The 10,597-nt window shown below is 35.3% G+C and overlaps 1 protein-coding gene across 1 annotated transcript; it reads right to left on the bottom strand.

Moving 5' to 3' along the window:
- Positions 1-262: 262 nt before the first annotated feature.
- LOC116288789 (E3 ubiquitin-protein ligase RNF10) lies at positions 263-10,487 on the bottom strand. Its single transcript, XM_031695628.2, has 24 exons — positions 10,030-10,487; positions 9,448-9,644; positions 8,826-9,016; positions 8,586-8,676; positions 8,321-8,378; positions 7,973-8,034; positions 7,830-7,894; positions 7,521-7,593; positions 7,285-7,351; positions 7,127-7,188; positions 6,814-6,873; positions 6,284-6,328; positions 6,035-6,098; positions 5,635-5,732; positions 5,208-5,484; positions 5,068-5,123; positions 4,532-4,609; positions 4,302-4,419; positions 3,921-4,025; positions 3,460-3,609; positions 3,161-3,234; positions 3,007-3,070; positions 2,478-2,618; positions 263-1,911 (listed from the first exon to the last, which is right to left on the bottom strand). The coding sequence occupies exons 1-24, from the start codon at positions 10,133-10,135 to the stop codon at positions 1,814-1,816; spliced, it is 2,400 nt and encodes a 799-aa protein (XP_031551488.1). The 5' UTR covers positions 10,136-10,487; the 3' UTR covers positions 263-1,813.
- Positions 10,488-10,597: the final 110 nt, after the last annotated feature.

Genomic DNA, 10,597 nt, shown 5'->3' with positions numbered 1-10,597 from the left:
ATTACGGGTCAGCGTTGTCGCAACAAAATATCAAACCAGGGTACAGGGTGCAAGTGGTCCTTGACCAGCCTTCAGCACGTGAAGAAAAGGCTCATTATGCGCTTTCAAATTGAAATAGAGATTGGGGTATAATATTAAATATGTGAATATGATCTAGGCGATCAAGTGCACAAAATGGCATAATAATTTCAGGGTGGGGAGGTTTCTTTTACTCATGTGACTCAAGGCTGAAGTGAAATTGTATATAATAATTCAACAAGAATTTAACAGATAAAGGTTTTTTATTTTTAATCTGTTCCTCAAGCTCCAAAACATCAGAAAGATTAACCTTTTTCCTAACAGTGTTTACCATATATTTATATCTCTTTGTATTCGTGGGATAGATGCAAAGGAAAGGGTGTGGAAAATAACACCTAGCAGATGATCAAAGACTTTAAGCGTTGCAATTGCTTACTATCAATCACAAGTGGTTGACTGGGGGGCAACTAGCGGATGCTAAGTCAAAACATATCAAAATAAGTCCTCAAACTATTGTATTTGACTATTTTCACAACATCAAACCAGAAAACAAGAGTTCAAAACAACCTCCAGGATTCTACAAGCCATCAAAAAAGAGCTATTACCGGAAGTGACGTCTATTGATAGCAACCTATAGAAACAGTAAATTATACATGAATTCTTAGGGCTAATTTCCCCCACATTTTTGAGAAACTTGGGAATAAATAATCTGACTAAGCTGGCCACTGACAAGAGGTTTGTTCCCCTAGACCACTTAACGAAAAAGCATGCAATCCAGTGACATAGCCAGGATTTTGCTTTGGAGGTATTTTCTGATCGGTAATTCGTTAATGTAAACTTATCATGACTACTTAGGTGTTTAGATTTCTACAGCATGAGAATGTGTGAAGCAGGGTCCCCTGGATACACCCCTAATCTAATCACTGTAAGCTCTACATAAAGTCACTAAAAGGTGACTGTTGAGAGTTTTTTATTAACATCACTAATGTTACAGCCAATTCAATTTAATATTCAAATGGTATATAAAGTCAATTACCACAAAATCACACTGGTACATGATGCACATGCACTACTGTTTTCTAACGAACCAAATACCATTAAAACCTACACATGCTAATAGAGCAGAGAACCTGAAACTTAGGAGATTGAGTTGTTTGGGGTTGAAATATTTGTTGTGTAAAAAAGAGCCTATTTTGGACTGAAGGTATACTGTGTTCCTATGCATGGCTTTCATGCCTGGCTGAGATAATGTAATCCTGTGGATCAGATTAGCCTACCTACCTTGCCTATCTAAAGCTATACTACAATCTAACTAACTTCCTGTCTGCCTGTCTTATATTTTAAGTACATACTTACCTAACTTAACCTTGAACTCCCTACCTCTAAAGGCACAGACACATGGTGCAACATTACATGCAATGTTGCAGGCAATGTTGCTGAAATAGGATAGTTTTCTACTTCAGCAACGTTGCGTGCAACAAATTATGTCGTGTGTCATGGTTCGCAACATCAATTGCATGCACATTGCGTGCAATGTTGCACCGTGTGTCTGTACCTTTACTGTTACTCCAGCCTACCTAAAACCTATCATGCTGCATATCTGACCATTTTCATCTAGGCTATGAGAGTATTACTTTATTAGCAACTTTGATAGTAGATGTGACTTTTGTTTTATGTAAATCATTTAGGGTCTACTACACCCTTCTCACTGTGTTTCATTTCTCTGCTCTACTACCCTTTCTTTTTTTTTAGTGTTTTAATGTTGGCTGATAAAACAAATTAAAGTATGAACATTTTAGTTGAATTTCATGTGCCCTGTTGTAAAAAGAAGCTTCTTCTTAGATTTCTTCTGACGCTTCCCTGTACCAACACTGGCACCTGCTTGTCTGGCCTCTGGAGTGAAAAAAAATGAAAGAGTTAATGGATGGATGGATGGAATTATCAATGAAATAAATGAATAGAACAAAAAGGGGTAAAAAACAGGAAGGAATGAGGGCTAGAAGGATAAGAAAGGGAAAGGATGCATGAAATAAAACTCATGAAAATATAGTGAATTTAAGGATGCAAAAGATGAAAAATGAATGGGATAAATGGATGATAGAAGAAGGGGTAAGAAGAACAGGAGGGAGGGAAGGCTAAAAAAGAAAAGAAAAGGAGACAATGTATGAAAAAAAAAACTATAGTAAATGGGACCAGTGTGTTTTCCCTGCCTATGTGGCAAAGTTTATAAAATTTAAAATTAATGGGATAAATGGATGATAGAAGAAAAAAGGAGTAAAAGAAAAGGAAGGGGGGAGGGCTAAAAAAGGAAAGAAAGGGCAAATTTTTTTTACAGAACACCAATATCTATTGTTTTTGTAATTGTACTGTGGTTTTGTGGATTGTACAGCATGGAACCTTGAGAAAAGGATTAGGAATCAACAGAATGTGTTCATGTAATGAAGATGTGACTTAAGTACCTTGTGCTTGATGTTGCTCAAGTCCTCGACTGATAGCAATAGACAAGGCATCAGAGAAGGTAGACTGATATGTAGGAGGTGGTAGATAGTCCTCATCACTATCATTATCTGCTAATCCTTCTCCTTTAGGCTTTGCAGGAGCTAAATAATTATAATTTTTTAGGTCCACTGTTTATGAAATGCTGGTATTTATTGCCGTCATGTTGATTGAATTTAACAAACAATTTGTCATTATTTTCTTTTGTCATATCAACCAACAGGGCTGCCATGTTTTTTGTTACTTTAACATTTTATTGGGAATGATTACAAAACAGCAATAGGTTTTAATATTTTGCAAAACAAAAGTGAGTTGCCCATTGTATTTTTGTACCCCCTACTCAAGCTCTAACCTATCACCCCACCCCACCCCCCCTTGTTAAGAATGTTTTGCCATATTGAAAAAATATATAGTTGCCATATTAAAACAAAATAACCCATCCTGTTTTTTTATTATTATAAAAATGAACTATGAAGAGCAGCAAAAATTTACCTGCATCCTGTACTTGTCTTCTGACTGGTTTGCTGGACTCTACTATCTTACCTGTCCTCAGTGCCTGCAAACAATATTTGTTTATAATTATTATAAAGGCACTTCTATGGTAAATGGAAGAGTAGATATACAAGACAGGACAAGGTGAACATACCTGAGCAAAAGATGGTGGTGAAAAACCATTGGACTCTAGTGAAGCAATCCCCTCAGCCTCATCTACAAGACTTTCTGAAGATCAAACAATATTGGCCCTTTATTAGAACAGGCAATTTCTTCATTGGAAATTTAGGAAATTTGCAAAGCATTGAGGTAGTCGTAGTAAGATAACGCGATCGCGTAAATGACATATTGCAAAAACATTTGACAGACTCTTTTTCCTGCTAAAATGTCTACAGCATTTTCCTCCACAATTTCAAAGTCTGATAATGAGAGATAACACATAAATTAAATTACCATCATCATGGTAAGATTCACTAGCAGCAAGCTGAGTAAAAGGTCCTGGGCGATGAGCAAGAGGTGACATGACCATAGTCAAAGTAGGTGATGACTGGGTTGGGAAATCTACTTCACTTGACAGATTGAGAGATTCTGTTGAGCGTTGGCCTGAAAATAAAAACAGTGCATCTATAAACATAGTAATCACAATGTTGGGCCATAGTGAGGGATTTCCGTATAAAGTTCTAAAGTGAAGCAATGCAATATAAGTTGCTTAATCTTTGTCAACAGACCACATGTCATTCCCTAGAGTATCATTCCTTTATTTAAATTTAAAAGTTGCACACAAGAAGACACACAAATGAATATGGATACAACTCAAACAAAGAATCTTATTTTCAAGGGCATGACATATGGTCTGGAATTATGGGGAAACATGCTCATGCTAAAAAGGGCTATTGGTTCATCAATTTACTTACTTGGCCTTCCTTCAATGGATGCCATTTTTGCATCTACCTTCGACTCCCTTCGATTTTCCACTTTCATTTTTCTTTGCCTTCGTTGCTTCCTCTTTTGAATTTCCCCTGAATAAGAAGAAAAAACCATTCAATCAGGAATCATAGATTGTGTCTTGGGTTTTATTCCTGGACTCGGCATCACATTATAAATTGAGTTTGATGAGTAACTTATTGATTTAAGTTTTCTTCCCTCCACAAAACCAAACACACAAAATGCTAATTCAATCTCTGACTTAGATAGGTCCAGAGGATCAAATCAATAATAATAATAATGATAGTGCATTTATATAGCGCATATCCAATATTCAATGATAATATAATAATCTGATAATAAAGAATTACCTTTGAAGCACTCCAATGTGTTGCTTGATATCAGAGGAGGCTTAATCTCTAGTTCACAGATGACAAACTCACATGTCAATGGCAAATGTTTTAGGTAACGATAACGCTTCCTTGATTCCTATAGTATAATCGTATATTAAAAATGAAGAAGTCAGCTTCAGTTAGCATGGACTGTAGAGATGGCAGTCATCTAATATACAAATCTATGCCACTTTTTTATTGCTGTATACCTCAGTCTGGGTTATCGCTTCCATTTCTAGAATCTTTGCTGATATGTACTCTGGACAGTTCTCAAGACTACCATACTCCTGAAACATAAGAAGGGTTTTGTTTAAAAAATGTTTCTGGAGAGAAATAAGGTAGAATGAGCATTTCATCCCCGAATGAAAACCAGGTTGAACTCATTTCAGAATGACTGTTTCCAGAGTCAAAATTTTGTTCTAGGATCATGTAAACAAATACAAAGAAATATTATGGCAACTGGAAAGAACTTGTTCCGGAACGAAACTCATTCCAGTATCATGTAAATGGCCCCTAAGTGCTGGTCATGACTACTAATGATTGGTAAATGATTTGCCTTGAATGGAACTCTGAAACGTCATATATGATCTGGCCTGATAAATGAGTGACCTTCTGATCAAACAATATTTGCAGCCTTCGATACATGATATCCTACTAACAGCAAATTTTGGGTACACTTTATTCTTTAATACTATCCTATGCATAATCATATGCCGTAATATCCATGATGGATAGGTAGCCTTACCTTGATCAGGCACCTTGCATTAATAGGATGTAAGAAGATATTTTGGCCATCTTCAGCTGCAGAAAATCAAACCAAACTAGTTAGTACATAAGTATTAACCCAAGTAAAGTAAAATAAGTAAAGTAATAATAATTTTTTACCTTGGTAGAAGTAGTAATACTGATTTTCTTGCCAAGGTTTCTTATTACCATTCAAGGCCACATGAACAGTTTCATTAGTGGATTCACAACCCTCTTTGACAGCAGTCAGAGTGGAGGCTTCCTGAGCAGCCTCATTACTTGCTTGCTCAATTATATCAGAATTGCATTCTACTGTATCTTTAGCAACAAGATTGTCTGTTTTTTGATCAGCATCATGGACTTCACTGCTCTTGACATCTTCATCATCAGAAAATGCAGCTTCATATTCACCAACGTCCTATGATGATAAAAAAGTTTTTATAGCAATAATCATCAAGTAATTCAGTTCAAGAAAGTGATACAAACTTTGCTAATCATGTTTTTGATTAATATGTACATCAATTTTTCCAACGAATAATCAGTGGCCTTAATTCTCCTATAAAATTACCTGAATGCAGTTGCTTGCTGGCAGGTAAACATTCCATCCCAGATTTTCTTCTTCTTTGCTGCCACTGCTGTCTTCATCAGATGAATGTAGGGAAACTTCTGAAAATAATATACACATATCTAAATAAATACTATAGTTTGTAAAGCGCTATATTTGGAAATGGCACTATAAATAATAATGATAATAATAATGATAATAATAATACCAATAATAATAATGATGATGATGATACTATTATTATTATTATTATTATTATTATTAAAAATGGAATTTAAGACAATGATAAAAAAGCTTTATGACAATTGAAATATTCAATAAATGCTGTCAACGATGGTAGGAGTGAACCTTCCTATATCATTGTAATAAGAACATATGATTTTTTGTTGTTACGAAAACCTACTTTCAAGTGATTCCACTACTTCTTCGACAGATTTCATACTCTTTGTCAACTCATCTTTCCTTGCCTAGAAAAGATATTTCAAAGAAAATGATGTAAACCATGCAACTGTCCTTAACTGTTTATAATATTTCATAAACCTTATCAGCCACAAAAAAATAAATAAATAAATAAATAAATAAACATTTTAAAATTTTAAAAAATTATCAAAGACAAAATGGTTTTACATCTATAGAAAACAAATTTAATTACCTTCAGTTCAAGGTTGGCAGATTCAATAAAACACAGCTCTGAGGACTGCAGACAAAACATTACAATAAGTTTATTAGAGACAATGTTCATCTAACTGAGAGAAACTCCAAAGACGTATATGGATTAGGGAGTAATATAGTCAACCCTTGTTACAGCGGACACCCTCAGGACCGTCACTTCATGTCAGTAATAGCGAGTGTCCGCAATAGCAAAAATCATTTACGGTCATTTCTTTGTCAGTAGTTTTGTCGGGGATTTTTCTCCTGTCCGTAGTAGCAAGGTGTCCGTAATATCAGGGTGTCCACAAGGTGAGAGTTGACTGTATCTCCCATTGTGATTGGTTGATATCAGGCTGTCCACAAGGCGAGAGTTGACTGTATCTCCCATTGTGATTGGTTCAAAGAATGTTATCAATTTCAGTGCACTGTCAATCATATTATTTTAATGACAGTTATATAAAGTAGGGACAAAAAGAATAATGTGAGAAGAAACAAAAACCTTCAATATAAAGAAGACCTCACTTGACCAACCTGTTCCATCTTGGCCTCCATGTACTGAACGGACAAGGCACTTTCTTCTTTTTCTATAACCTATTGAAAAAAGGTATAGATGCGATAAGAATAAAACTATGGGTGCAACTCAGCATAAAGATATGATAAAAGTATGCTGAATACTACACATATACATGGCTTTGGACTTTGAACACTTCATCAGAATAAAAAGATGACTCTGGCAAATTTAAGATTCAAATTCTGAAGCTCTGTATCCTTTTACAGTATATCACCTTCAACATTCATGTTCTGCTTGAGAACGCCAAATATAGTACTATAATATATAACAAACCTGTTGCAAGACGTCCTCAGGTGAGGCCAACAAGAGTTTGGAATAACAGGTGTCAACAGAATCTAAAGAAATCAAAATGGCCAAGTGTCAACTCCTTTAGGATCATTTCTTTCCTTTGAAAATGAGTTATGGAAATTAAAAAAAAACATTTTACAAACCATTTATGTTGAATGGTATCAACTCTCTCTCCTTCCACTGAGATTTAGGTAGAACCAAGGTTGCATTCTATAGATAAAACAAAGTAATGATATGGAAATCATTAGGTAACTTTTTACCAAGGAAATGTCTTTTAACTAATGCTCTAAATTTAGAAACATTTGGTGTAGCAAACAAAGAGTAACTCTTGTTTTCCAAGTACTCTACAGTTATCAAGAGAATATAGAGTTTGCTGTACCTTCATTTTCTTCATAAGCCTCATTGTTATTGTCTGTCCTACAGCAAAACAATGGCTTTCCATGGCAATAACACTGTGAAAAAAGATTGTTATGATGGTCACATTTAACAAGCCATAATTCCATTTCGAATATACATATCATATTATTGCAATTTTCAATACTACAGGAACCCAGTATTTTCAAGTTGCCTATTTGAATTTGGTCTTTCACTGTCCCCAATCAAGAATGTAAATGGTACCAACTAGTTCAATTTGATTGATGGCAATGAAAAAACAAATTCAACCTGCTATTAGATGATGAAAATATACCTCTTTAAATCCTTTTTATTGATGGATTCAAAGCAAATAGGACACTTGTGCCATGACTTTTCACTCTGGGGAAAAACAAACATCCTTTTATAAATATCCACAAACAATTCTTACATAAATATAATTAGAAATAACTCTCTTACCAGTGATAAATAGTGTAGTATGCATGACCAACAATAGACATGTCCACAGCGGGTAATCTTAGCTATAACACAATCACATAAAATACTTCATTGTCAACTTAAGATTCTATTTATTGTCAACTAAAGATTATAAGTAAATATAACCAGTAAATGAACCCAGTAAATGTCTGCTCATTATGAGTGTCTTTCCTATAGTTCGGTGGTATAGCATCCGACCGGCATCTGGAAGGCGCGATTCCTATCAGATACTCTGATTTGCTCTAGAGTTCCCCTTTTAGCAAGCAACAAAATGATAAATTTATCTATAATAAAGTTTTAGTTAATCTATAGATAATTAATATCATATACCTGCAGTTGGTGGATACAAACAAATGGGACAGGAAGAGACTTCATGGCTGAATATCCGCTGAAACCATGATGAAAATATCATGTATTCAGTTTTACTAAATGATTACTACTTGACATCCAATCAAAATGCTTGAAATTGATCGCTGTTATTACACTACATAAATATAATGTAAAATATTGCTTTTGGCATGTGGGCTGCCTGTGTCTGAAATAACACAGGTAACCCATCAATTGGCACATTTCTCATAGAAGAGAAACCACTTACCACTTGTTCTATGAGAGACCAATCCACGAGAATATCTGGTTCAACAGCATAAACAGTGTAGTCTGCGGAGTCACTTACTACAAACTGACAACTACAAAAAAAAATGCATTTCTCACTCTATAATTTACCATCACAGACATTCAACTGACATAAATGGGTAAAAATAAATAAATGTACATGATAAGCCTTTTTTTCTGCATGAAATCAGCTCTAAGCAAATATTTTGTGACTGATAATTACTTTGCCTGAAGAAATCTTTCCTTGTTGAAGCTGTTGTGTCTCTTACTATTGGATCTTGCTCGCTGCTCAATCATTCTTTCTCTTGGAGCATACTTGAAATTCAGCAGGTAATTCAAAGAATTGCTGTTCTTCTTTGAACTTGATGATTCCTGTGCTGACTGGAGGTCGACTGCCAAGTCAATATCACCAATCTAGGGTGGAGACATCATTAATAAACATTTTCTTAGCCGGCACAGCTGGGACATAACATTTTCCCATTTCAGTCTACATGCCATTCAGAATTGGCCTTTTTCATGTGGTAGCCACGTTGGTTTAAATGATAGATTCCACCATGCATAGCCCTCATATTCAAGTGCTCAAGAATAAATTTATACAGGTTAAACAAAGATTTTATTCTCATTAGAATAAACAGGGGTGCCACCTGATATAGGTCCATAAGATACTTAAAATAATGGCTGGTCATGGGACAATGTCCACCTAGAATTTATTTGAAGTTACTCAGTCAAATATTTTCCTTGCTAGTCATTCTGGACAGTAGCATTAAGCATGAAACAAGATTTTCCAAGCTAAAACTAATTTTGAGGGTCAGTATGAGAGTAGTATACTAGTGTGTTGCACTTACGTTGTTGTTTCTATTGTCAACATTCTGATACCCTGCCCTTGGATTTGGCCTCTTGTCCTGGGTCGCCCTGCGATACTGCTGCTGAGGGTTTCTCCTTTCATTGCTACTTCTAGGTTTGGGGTACCATCTGTTACCCTGGTCTGGGTACTGTCCACCCATTTGACCCCTTCTGGGTCCTCTCCATTGCTTGCTTCTAACTGTTAAAGAACACAAATCCATTGATATTTTGACATTTATTTTTCCTCTAGAGTTTAAATATATGTAAAGAATAAGAATAAAGAGAGAAAGGCAAACATACAAATCCATTGATATCTTTAATTTTCCTCTAAAATTTCGTTTATATTTAAGAGGAGGAAAAAACCTAATAAAAAAAATTAATGAATGGCATCAAACACAACGACCAAATCCTGGCGAAAAAAAAAACTCGTTTCTTCAATTCATTCCAATGTACATAATATTAAAGTACATGTACAAAAAGTCACTAATAGGTTATTCTTTTGAGTCAATAAAAACGTTATTTACTATGGAAAATTCTGTAGTACTATCAATATTGAAAACCAATTTCACGCTTAAAAGATTTACCTGTTTCTTTACCAGACACCGAAGTACTTCTCGTTGATGGCGAAGCGGGAACAACACCTTGTTGTGCTGTTCGTCGCTCCATTTGCCCCTTCAACTCTTCGCTCATTCACGAAAACACGCTCAGAATACGACTGAGCTCTTTGAAAATTAAAGGAAAGCCAACTGGCGTTCACTCCGAGTGGAGATACGACTTGGTTTGACTCTGACATACAAATCATGGCTAACAATTTACAAGTATTGAGCAGCCATAATGGAAAATACGACGACTATTTTTGTGTTTTTGTAGCAGTAAAAATAGGTTTTGGAGGTAGAAAAAATGAAGTAAAAATAGACTCGAAAGAACAAGGAACACTTGTCCCTCGTATACCGCCTCAAGAGTCCCAACCAGGGACGCTTATCCGAGGAAAATTTAGAGAAAAGAAATAATTTCTGGCGGCTGTTTTCAGCGCCAAAATGGAGGATAAATGAAGAATAAACTAAGAATCACGTGATATACGAGAGAACTGGGAACGAACGGTCATGTTTTACCACTGTTAGCAACGCCTTGTGGTTTTCGTGTTTTTAATGA

This window comes from Actinia tenebrosa, unplaced genomic scaffold (genome assembly GCF_029948245.1).
Source record: "Actinia tenebrosa isolate PJP-AT-01 unplaced genomic scaffold, QUT_ActTen_1.0 PGA_scaffold1__47_contigs__length_23844297, whole genome shotgun sequence".
NCBI lineage: Eukaryota > Metazoa > Cnidaria > Anthozoa > Actiniaria > Actiniidae > Actinia > Actinia tenebrosa.
Note: the sequence above shows the minus strand (reverse complement) of the source record. Positions and strands in the feature narration are given on the sequence as shown.